Source organism: Panulirus ornatus, chromosome 52 (genome assembly GCF_036320965.1).
Source record: "Panulirus ornatus isolate Po-2019 chromosome 52, ASM3632096v1, whole genome shotgun sequence".
Lineage (NCBI taxonomy): Eukaryota > Metazoa > Arthropoda > Malacostraca > Decapoda > Palinuridae > Panulirus > Panulirus ornatus.
The window spans coordinates 17561244-17580336 of NC_092275.1; the positions used below are offsets into that span (position 1 = coordinate 17561244).

The window sequence follows — 19093 nt, forward strand, 5'->3', positions numbered from 1 at the left end:
CGAGGGATCTCTCACATGGTACGACTGAGCCGAGAGGATGGCATGAGACAAGGGACAGAGTCAAATCGATTGTGATAGGGAAGGAGATGAGTAATTTTGGAAGATTAAAGAGTGGCAATAAGTAGAGTGATAGTCACATAAGGGTAGATAGCTCAACACAGCTCATAAACTGCTCATAGATTGTCATAAAATAAGTAGAGTGACAGTCACATAAGGGCAGATAGCTCAAGACAGCTCATAAACTGCTCACAGATTGTTCATGAAAATAACCCCAAATAACAGGGGGTAAACACAACAATAACTGTGCAGAAGTGGGACAAGGAATTGCGAGTCCATTGTCCAATGGGTCGATTAGAAGTAATTAGAATCTGATTGCCTAACAGCCTGGTGTAATTCGGTACGAATTATCCTCTTTCTTTTTGCTAAATAACTCTACAAACACGAATTTCTCTTGTGGGTTATGTAAAATGTATATAACAATCGCAATGTACGTTCTGAAATAAAAAAAAAGAAATCATTCATTATTCATAGTTTTAAGTTTTCATAATGTGTTTCATTCTACTCTTATAGCTAGCCTAGTTGGGGGTCTCTTGTCCATAGACCATATTGTAGAGGGCATGACCTTTCTGACCTTGTCCTGAACTTCAGACTTACGTGGCTTTGCAAATTCGAAGTACCGAAACATTGCTAGCTCGTTCACCCAACCCAACAGGGAAGAAAAAATGCGTTGAATAAGCTTTCAAATCATTTTTCAACGTTGACCCAACGTTTTCTTCGTTTTGAACCGTTATTTCAACGTTGATCCAACGTTTTTTTTAGTTTCGAACCGTTATTTCAACGATGACCCAACGTTTTCTTCGTTTCCAACCGTTATTTTAATGTTGATCCACCGTTTTCTTTTGCCTGGCGGGGTAACTAGCCTCGTTTACTTACCCCGACTTGGCGAAGTTTGTGAGGAGTGTGATGACGTCCTCGGACAACTGGGTGAGGGCTGGGGGCGTGATGGGAGGCGAGACGCCCCTGGGGAACTAGTGACGTCACTCAGGCTAGTGCCCCATATAAGCCCCAGTTCCCATCCGGGAGCCTGAATCTGTTAGGAAAAGGACGAGGGTTGTAGCAAAACACAACAGTCCTCTCGATCCACACACACACACACACACACACACACACACACACACACAAAGGTTTAATATGGGCTTCTGAGAGGCAAAATGGGTACTATAATCAGAGACCTGATCTTAAAGAAATGGAAATGTCTATTGATGGTATACTGACGTTAACAACACTGTGACACTACAGAGATGGGGACAAGATATTCACATGATGCAATTTGCACGACAGAGATACTTTAATTCGTAGGCAAATAAACTACGTCTCCTCCAGACTATCACTCAATTTCACTCACGGTCTGGGTCAAAGGTCACCTTCACTGAACCCTCAGCTTGATAGCACCCTTATCTTCACGACACCCGTGCGGGTCAGGTCAAAGGTAATCTTTATCTTACCTTAATTATCACAATACTCTCATTTTCACCACACCCTCGACACCAGTCATCCTTGACCTAAAGGTCAACTTCATTGCAGCCTCGACACTAGTGGCCTTTGACCTGACCCTATCTGAGTTAGGCCAACCTCATCTCATTTTCCCGGAAGGAGAATGAGAATCAGAAGAAACAGCAAGAAAACAAGATCCTTTTCTCCTAAGAGAGAGCCATGTCTAAGATCAAAGTGTGTGCTATGAATACTGAAAGCTGTTAATATACTATGGGTTAATATACTAAGATGGGTCAGCTCTGGGAAGAGCGTGTTGCCATAGGTCACTCAAGACTCACCTGCCCCGGGATGCGGCTGCCGAGGTCACACAGGAACATAAAGACTTTGGTGTGATGTGCCAGGGTGTCGGCTGCCTGGTGTAAGGGAGCCACCACCCCAGCGTCACCCAGCAGGTGCAACAAGAGGTTCTTGCGCACCTCCGGACTTGGCCTGACCGCCGTCCAATCGGTGTACTCCTGCAGGGCTGCTGCGAGCACCTCTCTCAAATGGTGTTGCCGGGTGTTTCGAACCCAGGTCCTCGCCACTCTCTCGAAGGTGATGTCATCGACGCCTTTCGTCACGAGGCGTTCCCCAAGCCACGCCCACGCCTCCCAGGGCGTGAACCCTATCATGACCTGCACGTGTTGACGGCCGAGAGAGGCCGCTCTCCTTGCCCGAGCCACCACCACACCGTCCTCGCTGGGGCCCCACGCTGGCATAAACGCTGGAGATTCAACCTGTCGCGCTGCCACCATAAGGGCTTCCAAGGGCGCCGCCCGTAGACAGGAGACGGTGCGTGGGTGAGGCGCGGCGGGGTCGTCTGGAACTGGGCATCCAGCGGCCACTGCCAGTCGAAGGGTGATGCTTAACGGTGCCATTACCCGCGACCAGGGGCATCCAGACCAACCCGACACCATCACAACACGTTGGAACAACCCTGAAATAATTCACCTACTTTATAGTCCTCGTAAAGATTCTGTTTACGAACGTAAGACCATTTACTTTCACTCTGGGGAATCACTTCCAGCAGCAGGCCAATATTATTAGCTTGGAAAGAGATTCTGGAAGCAACAAAAATTACTGGGCTGTGTTCTTAGAAGATCGCTGAGAGCTATAAACGGTTGCCTTATTTGATAAACGTCATGAAGAAGGTGAGGAACTTACCTGGGGGCACAATAGGACTCTCCATGAGGTAGGAGATGCAGGCAGCTCCGGTGTCGCGCCCGAAGAGCGTCACTCGCGATGGGTCGCCGTTGAACTGTTTGATGTTCTCGGCCACCCAATTGAGAGCCGCGATCTGGTCCAGCAATGCGAAGTTACTGACGACACCTCCCGTTCCACCCCCGTTCGTGTTGAGGAACCCTGTGGGAAGAGGACCCCCCGAAGTGTGTCAAAATATCTTAGTTACCGAAGTATAAACTCTGATCGCCTATGGGTTAGTAGGGTATTTGGACGACTACAGGGGTTGGTTATCAGGCCATGAACATCAAGTTAGAACCAGCAATCAAAAATAGAACATGGAACACCTTCTTCAAGAGCTCAAGATGATTCTAAAACCACACACAATACTCTCACTACATGCTTGGTTCCTCACCGATATACGTGTGACACACGCAACCCTCACTAGCAAAGACATTGCGCAACCCTCCCTAGCAAAGACATTGCGCAACCCTCCCTAGCAAAGACATTGCGCAACCCTCCCTAGCAAAGACATTACGCAACCCTCCCTAGCAAAGACATTGCGCAACCCACCCTAGTAAAGACATTGCGCACCCCTCCCTAGCAAGGACATTCCAGGAGAGAGACAGCATCCTGGTATATACCCCTGAGCCTGGCAGGGATGGGAGGGGAGCGTATCTGGGGGGAGGTTAGGTAGGTAGGAGGAGACCTCAGCTATACGGATTCATTAATCATGTTGGCCCGGCGGATGAATGATCCCTATAGCCTCCTTCCCCGCCTCGCATAATACCGCTTTCATCTATCATACGCCGTGTGAAAATATTCTGTCCGATTATTTGCCGAAGTTAATCCTTCCAGTATTATACGACACCCTTCCAGACCCCCCTTTCCATAAAGATTGGATACACACTTGAGCTTTGGCGCCCAATTCTTATTCGATACATCAGCCGAGAGCCAAGGTATTCAAACTCATCCGACGCTCTCCGTTCTTTTCCATGCAACCTGATCTTACAGTCTGGAGGACCTCCTTTTCTCATGTCAAAAAACTAGCGTCTTACTTCAGTTCGCTTTCACTTTCAAGCAGCACCTTTCTCATCCTCGCTTCAGTGAATCGGCCACCCCATATATCTATACACCTCTTTCCCCTGGTCTGACTAGCAACACAGCGTCATCTACAAACAACGACTTTGGCAACATACATCCTTTCTCTCTGTATAGTGAAATATCGAGCCACAGTCACTCTCACTTATACTCAAAAACCGCAGTGGAATCACACAACCTTGATGCATTCCTATTCTTACTTCATACCACTCACTCATACCCCCATATACTCTCATTCGTGTGCTAGTTCCAAGGTTAAATGCTCCTAAAAAGTATTTGTTAGTCTTCCATGCTCGTCACATCGAGCTAAAACTTTCCAGGGTACTTTCCAGGTCACTTTATGACATACACTTTCCTCCATACTAACAAGAACTTTACTAATACTTTTTTAACATGAAATTACGGACACATATGCCAGTATAAATCTTACATTCTTCCTTCCATTTTCTTGATACAGTGCGAGAGCACAATTACTGCCTTCGTTCGCTCTTCCCCAGACTCTTGAACACCTACTCTTCCAGGCTCTCATACACATGTTCCAGATCCACTCCAACAGCAGCTGCACCACTCTCCGTTATCTCGCTCACCAACCCCTCCAAGCTTATCCATTCTTCAGTGGCTTTATTGCTATTCTTACTTCCTCTTATGTTATAACTTCCTTTCCCATGCCTGTATTTCACTCGCTCCTTCCCTCTGTCCCTTCTGTTCCAATGGTCTTTTCTCTCTGTCTGTCTGTCTGTCTCTCCCTCCCTCTCTCATCCCTAGTCATTTCTTTGAGATCATTCTCGCTGTCTCTTACAAAACTTCATCTTTTGTTACGAGCATTCTCCCAGACTTGCTCAATATTCCCTCACTCCTCACACACAACCCTTTATTTTCACTCTTATTCGGCTTCCCTCCAAAAAAACACCTGGTAACTCTTGAATGATCACGATTCAGTCATCTTGCGAAATTCTCACCTGCTCTTCCCCTTTATTGATACGTACAATCTTTATTGGTCAATTATTCAAGTCCCTTTTTATTCTGAACTTACTTTTTCCCCCCATATATCACTATTTTCTGAAATTCTCACCTGCTCTTCCCCTTTATTGATACGTACCATCCTCAATCATTCCTTTTTTATTCTGAACTTTCTTTCCCCCCGTATATCACTATTTTCTGTCATACTGACCTTCTTCTAAACTCTCTCTTTCCCCAACATTGTTGGTAGCGTCGAAGGTTATGTTTGCCATGCGGGAAACCTATCTAATACACAGTTTCTGAAAGCCTCATGCCATTATGTCACCACAAGATACACCAATGGTTAGATTCGACAATGCAGTACATTCAAGTGTTTTATCTTAGACTTTCAGGACCATTGCTTCTGAAAGGGCTCATCATAAAACTCGACCACAAATCATTGCTGATAAAATACTCACATTTTTCCGCATATTACCTTTCTGAATTTGCTTTTTCGAAGGAAATGAAGATATCTAGAAGAGAATTGAACATTTTAGGAAAACTGAACATTTGTGACATGGAAGTGAAGGAATGTTCCTCATTCTTTTAGGAAAACTGAACATTTGTGACATGGAAGTGAAGGAATGTTCCTCATTCTTTCATTATAGTTTGACTGACTTCTTTACATTGAAGAACTTCGTTATAGTGAAGAACATTTCCTCATTCTTTCATTATAGCTGGAACTGACTTCTTTACATTGAAGAACTTCGTTACACTGAAGAACATTTCCTCATTCTTTCATTATAGCTGGAACTGACTTCTTTACATTGAAGAACTTCGTTACACTGAAGAACATTTCCTCATTCTTTCATTATAGTTTGACTGACTTCTTTACATTGAAGAACTTCGTTATAGTGAAGAACATTTCCTCATTCTTTCATTATAGTTGGACTGACTTCTTTACACTGAAGACCTTCGTTATATTCTAGAAACCTGAATCTTTGTAGGTCTGGAACGACCGGATACAAGAACTGAGAACAGAGGTTTGTGTCTGGACTTACCTAAGGGTCCCAGTCGATAGTTCAGGGTGAGAACAACCACCCTACCGTAGGCAGCGAGGACGGAGCCATCATAGAGCGAACCCGCGCCCCAGCTGAAGCTCTCGCCATGAAGGTACACCAACACAGGGTACACCTCCGACCCTGGGATGACTGCGCACCCGGGGGAGTAGAGAGAGAGAGAGGGAGAGAGAGAGAGAGAGAGAGAGAGAGAGAGAGAGAGAGAGAGAGAGAGAGAGAGAGACCGTCTCATTTATTACGTTGTAACGACGTGATCCAACTCCAATGTTACACCATGTCACACGACGTGTGATGTCACCATGTTATTCCTCCGCCTAATGCACCATTCCTGAACCTCTTGAGAATGAAAAAGGCGACAGCAAAGCCTTTTTGTACAAATCATCTACGTTATCTTAATCTATCTTTAATTATTAGAAGTAATATCTACGTCATTTTAATCTATCTTTAATCATTAGAAGCAATATTTACGTCATTTTAATCTATTCTTAATAATTAGATGTAATATTTACGTCATTTTAATCTATCTTTAATCATTAGAAGCAATACTTACGTCATTTTAATCTATTCTTAATAATTAGATGTAATATTTACGTCATTTTAATCTATCTTTAATCATTAGAAGCAATATTTACGTCATTTTAATCTATTCTTAATAATTAGATGTAATATTTACGTCATTTTAATCTATCTTTAATCATTAGAAGCAATATTTACGTCATTTTAATCTATTCTTAATAATTAGATGTAATATTTACGTCATTTTAATCTATCATTGATCATTAGAAGCAATATTTACGTCATTTTAATCTATCTTTAATCATTAGAAGTAATATCTACGTCATTTTAATTTATCTTTAATCATTAGAAGCAATATTCACGTCATTTTAATCAATCTTTAATCATTAGAAGTAATATCTACGCTATTTAAATCTATCTTTAATCATTAGAAGCAATATTCACGTCATTTTGATCTATCTTTAATCATTAGAAGTAATATCTACGCTATTTAAATCTATCTTTAATCATTAGAAGCAATATTCACGTTATTTTAATCTATCTTTAATGATTAGAAGCAATATTTACGTCATTTCAAACTACCTATAATCATTAGGGGCAATATCGACGTCATTTGAAGTGACTGTGCTAACTAGTGGCCCTACTGACGAAGATCAACTGCGGGACTTACCCATGATTGGGGTGAAGATGTTGACGGTGAGGCAGTCCTCGCTCTGGTTGCTCAGGGCGGGCGTCACGTGCCGGATAAACTCTGCGCGAGACCGAGGCATCTGCGCCTCGTCAGGATCCGGCAGGAGTTGCGGACACACAGGGGGTGGTGTGGTTGCGTCCAGCACCCCGTCCCAGGGAGTCGGGGTGTTGGTGGGTGTGAATCGTCCCTCTTCTACCGGGGGGCTGGCGTAAGGAACCCCTAGGAACACCTCCACGTCACCCAGTAAGTGGCCAAGGTGCCTGATGAACCCCTGGACTTGGCCGTACTTGGTGGTGACTAGACGCGTCTTGGCGGCAGCTGCGGCTTCTGGGGCCTGCCATGCGGCGGCTAGCACCACCAGCCACGCCCACGCCCTCGGGATCATACCACCATCACGCCCTCGCCTCCACCTCCCGCCTGCCCTTACCTCTCCTTCATGTGGGCGCGGAGGGCGGCCAGCAGTAATAGGTGAGGCGAGTGACTTACCCTTCCCTAGTGTGGGCGTGCGGGCGTATGGGTGGGAAAGGCGGAACCGTAGCCCTCAGACGGGCGTCAGCTCCGGAGTAGTCATGGTGGAACGAGATGAACATCACCTCAAAACGGAAGGAACAGATCTGTCATAGTGAACAGATCTTGTCTCCGTCTGTGTCCCTCAGTACTTCGTGTCTAGCGAACCTCACCTCACCTCACGTGCCGGGAGGAGGAGCTGCTGCTTCTTCTCTTCACGTCTCTTACAATCACCTCCTCATATCCCAGGCAAAGCGACAGCTCTTAACACAGCCAGTGGCCTCACGTCTAGTTTACCTTGCCTCTATATTCTACCGTTTCTGAGGCTTCTCCTCCACGTCCAATGTCGCCTCACCACCTCACCTTTCTTGGAAGCTTCCTCCTCCTCACTTCTTCCCGTCTGCGCTCCCTTGGAGTCCTGAAAACCATATTGAAAATGCATATCAAAATCTACACCAAAAAAATAGTTAAACTGTAGCCCTTACCAACAATATCTGTGCACTGCACAGTGTAACCCACGAGACAGACAAACTATTTAGAATTTCCTCTATGTAACCCAGTCATCATATGACACAGACCCTCACACTCTATGCAAACTCAAGTTCCTTTCCCATGCATCATAATGACCAGCATAGGACTAATAACCTAATTATAACATGGCTTTTTTTGGACACTCTAATCAATACATCATTTATATTTGAACTATCTGACTAATACATATATGCAAATGAACTAGAGTTTTCGTCTATCATTTATGTTATGTTCATTCCTCGTCCTCATTCTAAGACAAAATGTTTCGTTCGTATCCATTTATACACATGTTTACCAACAGTGGCCTAGAATAAACTGGAAATGGGATCTGACACGGTTTATTGATTTCTGTGCATCCCATTATCATTTTTACAACAAAAAATACAATTGACTGTTTTTCCATGAATATGTAAATTAGTATAATTAACACAAATTAAGTCATAAATGGGTTACTCGCTCTGTGTTGATTATTCTGATACATATATTACTGCTACTAAACATTATGGAAACTGTTGGTATCTTAATGTGACACTGATTAAAATGAACACCATTTTATTTTGTAGTCATGGGAACGTATCTTTTTTTTTACTAGATGGCCATGCTAACACAGAAGCCAGATGACCTTATTCGGTGATGATTATCTTTTTATTACAAGCTACGTGGCCAATCAGATGCGTAACTCAACAGGAGCTACCGAATCTCTTGTGTCTTGGGAGTGTTCAACTACTGGACTAATTAAACTACGCTGGATTCACCCAAGATGTTCTTCCCGAACAGAATTTCATCAGAGACAAGTCTAACGCAAGGAAACCTCTCGCTGTTTTTTCTTACGTCTTACAACGTCAGTGGGACGTACTACGTCTGTAGTTCTACGACACACACACACACACACACACACACACAGCCCTCTCGAGGCAACCACCCTCCAGCGAGATGATCCAGACCAACTTACTCCATCAGCACCGCAAGCACAAGAAAGACGACCCACCATTTTAAAGTGTAGTTTGCTTGGACTGAGTTGTACCATCACTTCCCCCCACCCACCCAAGCACAACAGTCGCTCGTGTGGAACTCATTTCTGCCACGGAGAAGTTTGCTAAAAGTGCAATTGCCGCGGGATCTCAGGCGATTTGTCTGTGACTGAAGACTCTAAGTACGGCTCTCTCTGCTCGTGGCGTATCAAGCTCCTTCTCATGGAAGAGCTGTGTTGAGTGACGAGGGTTCTACACTCTACCTACACATAAACACTTGTCTTTGGTAGTTCATATCTTCAGTGTCAAATCTGTCTGATCTGTGACCTCGAGTGACTGTAGGTTATTCTGGGTAATGGTTGGTAATCGTGGCGATCACTACGACCACACCAGGAATTTAGTTTAGGGTCGGGAATGAAACACTAATACGAGTTACGTGATGTCGAGTGTTATGTTAGAGATTGTGTGTGTGTGTGTGTGTGTGTGTGGTGTTTAGTGGCACGAAAGTCAGCAACGTATGTGTGGGCGAAGCAGAGAGGAGAGACACACAACAGCCTGGGCCAAGGAAGGGAACTTAAGAGAGAGAGAGAGAGAGAGAGAGAGAGAGAGAGAGAGAGAGAGAGAGAGAGAGAGAGAGAGAGAGAGACACCTTGAGGTCTCTCTCTTATCTTTTCCCTCATGTCGCAGCAGGCTCCAACGAAGGCCAGAAGTCCCACATTGGAGGCCAAGGATCTCGTACATCTCCAACTGCTCCATCATAGATCACTCGACGCCTCACTTCAACCCAACAGCTCCCTCACCTCCTCACTCACAACCACTAGCAAAATCTCACATTATCTTTCCCCCCCCCCCTCACTCTCGTGTATATTCCTCACCATTTCCCCTCTCCCCCATCAGTTAGCTGTAGAGTCTCCTTTCCCTTGACCCTCGTAGAAGAGCGTATAATTCTCCTCACTCTTTCCTCACCCGTGTCATAGGTTTCCCCTCTATGCCAACACCCCTCCATTCTCACGGTGACTGGGAGCAATGCCATTAGGGAGCCATCAGAGGCTCGCACTGCACCCCGTAACTCAACCTCCGCCTCGCTAATGACGTCCTGACGAGGGTGCCAAAGAAAGGGCGTCGGTTATTTTGTCCATTTATGCTACAAGGAGCGCAACCGCTAAGGTTCCGAGGCGTTGCTAACACTACACACGGAGTAGGTGAGTGCGCGGGGGGGCTTCTTCTTACGTGCACCGCTCAAGATTTAAGCAATGGACCATTTACATCACGTGCAGCCCTGGGGGAAAATACAGCTCAAGTCAGCTATGACAGGGAGACAATGGGGAGGGATCGCACCGAGGAGCTCCACTGCAGGCTAGGTGGGATGGGAAGCTGGTTGAAGAGGACGTTGGTGGGTCAGGACGCTGGTGGGAAGGGACGCTGGTTGGTGAGGTTGCACGCTCGGGAGGCTGTCGGCAATATAAAAAAAAAAAAACACTAGCTGGCGAGGGCGCAAACTGGATAGGATGCTGACTGGAAGGGACGTTAGTTGGAGAGGAAGCCTGCTGGAAAGAACGCCACCAGGAAAGGACGCTGGCTTTCCTAAAAAGGACGCTGCTGCTCTCAAGCATAGCTTACCTCATCTCGACTTTCTATCACACATAGGGACGCTAAGGTCAGCACTGTTATGACTGTCTGTTTTCCAAACTGCATAACGTTTTCTTCACACACACACACACACACACACACACACACACACACAGCGTTTTCTTCTTTATCATTAATGAGCAAGTGGAAAATATGCATCTGGTAATTAACATATGTACTGGGCGTCTTAACATTACAGACCATGAGTCACAACGGGCCTGACGTCTTCGGGCTCGCATGGGTTCGAAACCTGGGCATGGGAGCTGGCCCACACTCAATCAGGTGTTCATCCTTCCTTACAGAGCTGATCGATAAGATGGGTACGTGGCTTAAGCTGGGGGGGCGTGTGTGTGTGTGTGTGTGTGTGTGAGAGAGTGAAGTGTGTGTGTGTGTGTGTGTGTGTGTGTGTGTGTGTGTGTGTGTGTGACGCTAATGTACACTATCGAAAGTTCGAGGCTTTTATCAGCTCATGTTTGGTATATATTTTTTTCTATCTTTTTTTTTTTTTCCATCCAGGCTCCATAAATTTCCCGCCCCGCTTATCTCACGGATTATCGAAAAATAGTGGGCCCCTATTTCTCTCAAAATATTTCCCTCGTGTGTTAAACAAGCGTTACAGGAGTCTCACCCATGATGATGATGAGAGAGAGAGAGAGAGAGAGAGAGAGAGAGAGAGAGAGAGAGAGAGAGAGAGAGAGAGAGAGAAAAAAAAAAAAAAATTTCAGCCTCCTCCCCCAAAAAAAAATATCCAATCAAAATTTGATATTAAATTCTCGAATCAACAGAAAAAAAAAAATATCGCATCAAAATTTAAGCGAAAATGATTTTATAACACCCTGTCCAACGAAAGATGGTATATATACCATATGGTATGGATACCATGGTATGGATACCATGTGAAAGAGAGTGTTAAAAAGTTGTCTTGAAACTCCGAATCCCGAAATAAAAAACAGCGCCCAGCTTGAGAGCTGAAATCCAAAAAAAAAAAACGATTGACAGCCATCCTAATCTGAAAAAATTCTATCCATTCCTAAGAGCTACAAACTGTAGGGCACCACACACACACACACACACACACACACACACACACACACACACACACACGCATATATATATATATATATATATATATATATATATATATATATATATATATATATATATATATATATATATATATATTTCTTTCTTTCATACTATTCGCCATTTCACGCGTTAGCGAGGTAGCGTTAAGAAAAGAGGACTGGGCCTTAGAGGGAATATCCTCACCTGGCCCCCTTCTCTGTTCCATCTTTTGGAAAATCAAAAAGAAAAAAAACGAGAGTGGAGGAATTCCAGCCCCCCGCTCCCTCCCCTTTTAGTCGCCTTCTACGACACGCAGGGAATACGTGGGAAGTATTCTTTCTCCCCTATCCCCAGGGATATATATATATATATATATATATATATATATATATATATATATATATATATATATATTCTACTTGTTATTTTACCTACACGGTGCACTTCATGTATCCGTTTCCCAGCATCTTTGCGAAAACGTTCATCAACGTTTCCACACTCACTTTTTAAGTCAGTTTCCGTTCTGTTTTCAGGAAGCTGGCATCAGTAACTACATCCTCCCCTCTCTTTATTTTTCCCAAAAGTGAGGAATGGAGAGATCTGGCTCCTCTCTCTCTCTCTCTCTCTCTCTCTCTCTCTCTCTCTCTCTCGCGGATGTGACGAGCCAGCCACACCACCAGCTCAAAACTGTGTAGTCTCTTTAAGTGTCGTCAAACACACACACACACACACACACACACACACACACACACACACACACACACACACACACCTAGCCTCTCTAAGACGCTTGGGGTCTATACTTCGTCTCGTGCCTCTGTCTGCCCTCACTGTACAGCGAGGATGGAGCTCTCGTACATCTTCCTCCTCCTCCTCCTCCTCATCCTCCTCCTCCTCCTCCTGCCACTCTGCAAAGGCAAGGACGGAGTCATACCTCCTCCTCCTCCTCCTCTTCCGAGCTCTGTGCAAAAGAAACGGTGCCACTCTTTTCGAGTCTCCTCCTCCTCCCTCTCCTATTGCACGTCCACAGTAGGGAAGGTCCATCCTACACCACACAGCTGCCACACCGCAGGAGGTTAGGAGGCGTTCGTGCCTCTACCTGTTGTAGATCGGGTACCTACATCTACCACCACTCCACCAGCAGGGAGAGTTGAGGCTATACAACAATTAACTGCTGCCACTCTATACAGCAGGGAGCGAGTGCCTGTACTCATTACTGCTGCCACTGTATAGCAGGTAGAGACTGCTTGCATCTACAACAGCTGCCATCGTGCAGCAGGTAGAGAGCGCCTGTCTCTACATCTACCACTAATCCACAACAAACGGACGGGTCAACTCGAATGAATAGGTCAACGGAGAGGGGGGGGGGGGGGACATTTGGCCAAGCCTCTGTAAACGGTAAGAAGACTTCCAACGTAAGGTAATAGCTGCTCGTTAAACTAAGAGGCCCTTAGAAGCCGTAAATGCCCAGGGCGTGAGGAAAAAATTACCGTCAGCCTGATCAGAGCCGTAAAGGACTGTGGGTCATGGTAAAAAAAGAGAAGAAAAAAAGCTTAAAAAAAATGGCATCGGCTTACCTTAAAGAAATAATGGAGGTCGTTTAAAGTCTTGAGGAGGTACTTCATCATCATAGCCAACGCACATAAGATATAGATTTCGTTAAGTCGTAAAGTGCTGTGTTATACCTCGCATCTTCTTCCTTGATTTATGGGGCGTGAGAGATGATGTATCTTCCATGTTTTTCCTCTATATCATCTGTGTGTGTGTGTGTGTGTGTGTGTGTGTGTGTGTTGTCTATCCATCTCTCTCTCTCTTTATTTACTTGTCTGTCTCTCTCTCTTTGCCTTTCCAATGATATCTAACTTTTCCTATGCGAGTGCATATACGCATGTGTGGGTTTGAGCTCACTTCGAGTTTATATATAAATATATATTTCTCTTTTTCTATTTCCTTCCTATACGTTTGGCCGTTTCTCGCCTCAGCGGGGTAGGGCTGTATATATATATATATATATACATTGACTTACATGTGAACATTACATTCACTGATGCTTAAAACATTACCCGAGATGTGAGCGAGTAGATAAGCAGTGTCATTGTTTTCAGTCTATGGCCGTTCGAGAAAGACACGTTGGTTTTCATAGGTGGTGCTGAGTTCAGGTTCTCGATAGCCTGGGTTCGACTCTCGAGAGAGCGCTCAGCCTATAGAATCACGAAGACCAATTAACATGTGATTATCACATGGTAGTTAACTTCTATCTATAGGTGAATTATGGTTACCTCTTTTACCGAGACTTTTTCCCCTTTTAATGCTTCGAGTCTCGACTTTGCCTTTCGTCTCATCGACCCTCAAGCTTGGTGTCGCAAGCTGCCATCAAAGCTTCAGCTATTGGCAGACTCAGGTGATTTTTGTCAGGGGGGGGGGCCTTTTTCCCCCCCTCTCTCTCTCTCTCTCTCTCTCTCTCTCTCTCCCGTCCGTCCGTCCTCCGCCAGCAGCTGATCCGGGAGCGTTGGGCCGGGCTCCGGGGAGACTGCGGTGGCGGCAGAACGCCCTGGAAGACGTGGCCATCCCTGCTTGTCTGGTGATCTCTGCCAGGCTACTGGTGCTGGTGGTGGTGACCTGTGTTGATTGGTCGTCGCCGGACGCGTCAGTACCTGGTGACCTGTGTTGATTGGTGGTCACTGGACGCGTCAGTACCTGGTGACCTGTGTTGATTGGTGGTCGCTGGACGCGTCAGTACCTGGTGACCTGTGCTGATTGGTGGTCGCTGGACGCGTCAGTACCTGGTGACCTGTGTTGATTGGTCGTCGCTGGACGCGTCAGTACCTGGTGACCTGTGTTGATTGGTGGTCGCTGGACGCGTTAGTACCTGGTGACCTGTGCTGATTGGTGGTCGCTGGACGCGTCAGTACCTGGTGACCTGTGCTGATTGGTGGTCGCTGGACGCGTTAGTACCTGGTGACCTGTGTTGATTGGTGGTCGCTGGACGCGTCAGTACCTGGTGACCTGTGTTGATTGGTGGTCACTGGACGCGTCAGTACCTGGTGACCTGTGTTGATTGGTGGTCGCTGGACGCGTCAGTACCTGGTGACCTGTGATTAAAGGTAATTGGGCAATCCTCTTCCTGGTGATTTGTGCTTACTAGTAGCTGGAGACTTCAGTACCTGGTGACCTGAGTTCACTGGTGGCTGGGGAGGTCTGCTGCCTGGTGACCTGTCCTGACTGGTGACTGTACGCTTCAACTACTAGTGAATCAACTCCAGTGGTAGTTTGTAGAGAGTTCACTTCATGGTGACTGAACACTTCAGTGCCTAGCGACTCACAACTTCAGTAAATAGTGACCTGCAGCTTCAGTGAATTGTGAGCCGAAGCTTCACTCATTACTGACCCACAACTTCGCAAAATAGTGACCTGCTCTGATGAGGTTGCCAGGGATGAAGCCAATGATGTTGGTAATATGTTGTCAGTGTTGTAATAAGCTGCCAGTGGAGTGGTATAGCTCTTTATTGCACTCGGTACTCCAGTTCGAAATGTGATATGAGCACTGTGGTATCCAGTGCCTAACAGATTTGTGTCCTAATAAACGTACCAGAAAAGGATGTATTGGATACACTACTTTTATAAGAAATTGCCAAAGGGGCCTCTTCTCTCTCTCTCTCTCTCTCTCTCTCTCTCTCTCTCTCTCTCTCTCTCTCTCTCTCTCTCTCATACTCCCGACCCGTGGACGTGGCCAGCTTCCCGAGTGCTGCAGGAGCCTCATAAAGATAAATGGGACTCCTATATATATATATATATATATATATATGAAAAAGTTGTATGCAAAATTCAGGAATTCAAGAGAAGAATTATGAGAAATTGAAAAGGTCGGTTCTCTGGGAAATGTATAGAAGACTTCTGAACGCTGTTAAGAGCTTTTATCATGGGAGTAATGCATGTGTGAGAGTAAAGTGGCGGTACGAGTAAGTGGTCTGAAATACTGTGAGAGTGCGTCAAGATTGAGAGAGAGACGTCTCCGTGGTTCGTTGATGTCTTAAAGACGAGACACTTGGTGAGATGGGGATCGAGGTGGGGGTGTGACTGGAGGCGTGATGTTCAACCACAGGGGGGAGCGACACAGGTGCTATATGCAGAGCTTGCTCTGCTGTTAGATGACTTGAGATGAGTACCTAGATAAAACGACGGACCGGTTCGATGATGAATGTAAAAGTGGAGAAGGTTCGAAACCCATTTGAATCAAAGAAAAACTATAGGGTTTCGAAAAAGGATTTCGGAGATCAGAGTGCTGTGTCAGATGACATAAGACGACGGACCGGTTCGATGATGAATGTTAAAGTGGAGAAGGTTCGAAACCCATTCAAATCAAAGAGAAACTATAGGGTTTCGAAAAAGGATTTGGGAGATCACAGTGTTGTGTCACATGACATGGTAAGGGGAGTGGCTGTTGTGGATGAATTCTGATATCTGGAAGTGACCTTCACAGTGGAGGGGAGTGCTGAAGATGAAAGTAAAGTTATGCAAGGGAGAAAAATGGCTGTGGTGCACTGAAAGCTCGGGCGATTTGGAATCGAGTTAAACAACATATTGCGCAACGACCCAATGGCATTCAAATAGCATGAAGTGAGAGAGTAATTCGAATAGTAAGGAATACAATGACATTCAAGTAGCACAGGATACAAAGAAACTGATAATGGAAGGAATGAAAGGGAATTCAAACAATAACTTAAACAGGAAGGAATACAAAGGAATTCAAACAATTACTCCAACAGGAAGGAATACAAAGGAATTCAAACAATAACTTAAACAGGAAGGAATACAAAGGAATTCAAACAATTACTCCAACAGGAAAGAATACAAAGGAATTCAAACAATTAAGGATAAGCTCGAATGAAGATGTGCTTGTTTAAGCTCCAATGAAGATGTGGCTGCGAAACCCAACCCTATATCGGTAAGGATGGCTCAAAAACAGGAGCAGTAGAGATGGTTCATTCCTTCTCATATTCCCATACATTCAAAATACATGTTGCATTGATGTGTAATGTTATAGAGATGGGATTGAGGGTATTTGGATTGATATAAGCTGTTGAAGTGCAAAGCAGGGTCAGCAAACGAACCATAACTTTGTAAGTGTTTATTTGTGTTTGTTGTGTGTGTGTGTGTGTGTGTGTGTGTGTGTGTGTGTGTGTGTGTGTGTGTGTGTATAATTACCTATTTGTACTGTACAGGGAGAGAGTATTACAGACGTGGGGTCCCATCTCTTGAGTGAATGTGTGTGTGTGTGTGTGTGTGTGTGTGTGTGTGTATTAAGTTCTTGCATCTGTTTATCTAAAATCTTGTCTTTGACTGTAAATTATTAAGAAAGCGTTTGCATGTAGAATTCTCTTCCGTGTCTTTCCTGTTTAAGAGGTTCGTGAGCTGAAAGGTGATTACTACTATCTTGTTAACGACCCTACTTACCAACAGAAACAGACTGTGCAAGTGCTCTTTAGGGGTAACTCAACAACCAAATTTGCATACTGCAGCTGAATGGAATAGCTGTTTTCGGAATACGAGAAATCCAAAAGCCCGGAAATGAAGGCAACTGACCAGATTAAATTTACTGTATGGAACCTGAACTAGTGAATTGCTATGGAGCTGAGGCCAAGCTAATCTTCGCCCTTGAAATGCAACATTTGGCAATTTGAGGCAAAAGGGTAGGTTTGTTTACATCTTGACCTGACCCGAGGTCGGGTATTAGAGAAATAATGAAAGATATGAGGAAGCTTGAGATTCAGGTTACATAAATAGCTGTAGCACCAATGTTAGAGGAGGACAAGGTCACACTCGGTCACTACCTGACCTCACGACCTGACCTCACGACATGATTAACGAAGGTGACCTTCTCTACCGCCCATCGAGGACTGAACTCAGGTCACTTAACGCAGGTAATGTACGTAGGTCACTTAACGCAGGTAATGTACGTAGGTCACTTAACGCAGGTAATGTACGTAGGTCACTTAACGCAGGTAATGTACGTAGGTCACTTAACGCAGGTAATGTCCGTAGGTCACTTAACGCAGGTCATGTACGTAGTTCATTTAACGCAGGTAATGTACGTAGGTCACTTAACGCAGGTAATATACGTAGGTCACTTAATGCAGGTAATGTAAGTAGGTCACTTCTCGCCTCTATATATATAACCCAACCTTGATAATGTACACCTAGTTAACCTGAAGATGTCTGGAATATATATATATATATATATATATATATATATATATATATATATATATATATATATATATATATATATATAATTCCAACAGGTTTGATTTTTTCCCAACCTCAAAATCGTAACTTTTTCAATCCCTTAAAGTGCTTATATTATCCAACCGAATCTTTAATCAGATATGCAAAACGAGCCAAAAGTTTGTCGAAAATGAAAGATTACTGGACCCGTGTGTGTGTGTGTGTGTGTGTGTGTGTGTGTGTGTGTCCCCTTGTACGTTGGGAGTGGCATAACAGCAATATGACGCGTATTTCCTCCCTCTAACCGAGTTACAGACTCGATAAAGGTGAGTGATTGGCCACCAGCGTCAGAATGAAGAGTGATGTAAAATACTCTTTTTTTTTTTCCCCCTCACTCGTCCTGGATGTTGGAGGAAGGCGAGTGAGGCTCGACAGCCCAAAGGGGGCCTTTTCTCTCTCTCTCTCTCTCTCTCTCTCTCTCTCTCTCTCTCTCTCTCTCTCTCTCTCTCTCTCTTTTTAGGTGCTTACTGAATATGCTTGACGTACCAGACGACCTTGTCGCTCGTTTTCATTTATAATGAATCAGGGAAATTTTTTCGTACAGGGTAATATAGGTAGAAAAGGGGGTGCCAACGCGGCAAATGGCGAATTGTATATATATATATATATATATATATATATATATATATATATATATGTATATATATATATATATATATATATATATATATATATATATATATATATATATATACATATATATATATATATATATATATATATATATATATATATATATATATATATATATATATATATATAATCATCCCTAGGGATAAGGGAGAAAGAATACTTCCCGCGCATTCCATGCGTGTCGTAGGTGACAAAAAGGAGGGAGCGGGGGTTTGGAAATCCTCCCCTCTCGTTTTTAATTTTCCAAAAGAAGGAACAGAAAAGGGGGCCAAGTAAGGATATACCCTAAAAGGCTCAATCCTCTGTTCTTAACGCTACCTTGCTAACGCGGGAAATGGCAAATATGTATGAATATATATATATATATATATATATATATATATATATATATATATATATATATATATATATATATTCAGAGAGTACCACCTGAG

General features: G+C 44.3%; 1 protein-coding gene across 1 annotated transcript in view; it reads right to left on the reverse strand.

Moving 5' to 3' along the window:
* The window catches only part of LOC139765123 (carboxylesterase 4A-like), a 107311-nt gene that overhangs the window by 43326 nt on the left and 44892 nt on the right, over positions 1–19093 (reverse strand). Inside the window, 6 exon segments of the mRNA XM_071692313.1 lie at positions 934–1015; positions 1018–1090; positions 1833–2470; positions 2698–2895; positions 5814–5963; positions 7018–7963. Coding sequence (XP_071548414.1) covers positions 934–1015; positions 1018–1090; positions 1833–2470; positions 2698–2895; positions 5814–5963; positions 7018–7423 — 1547 coding nt within the window. The 5' untranslated portion in view covers positions 7424–7963.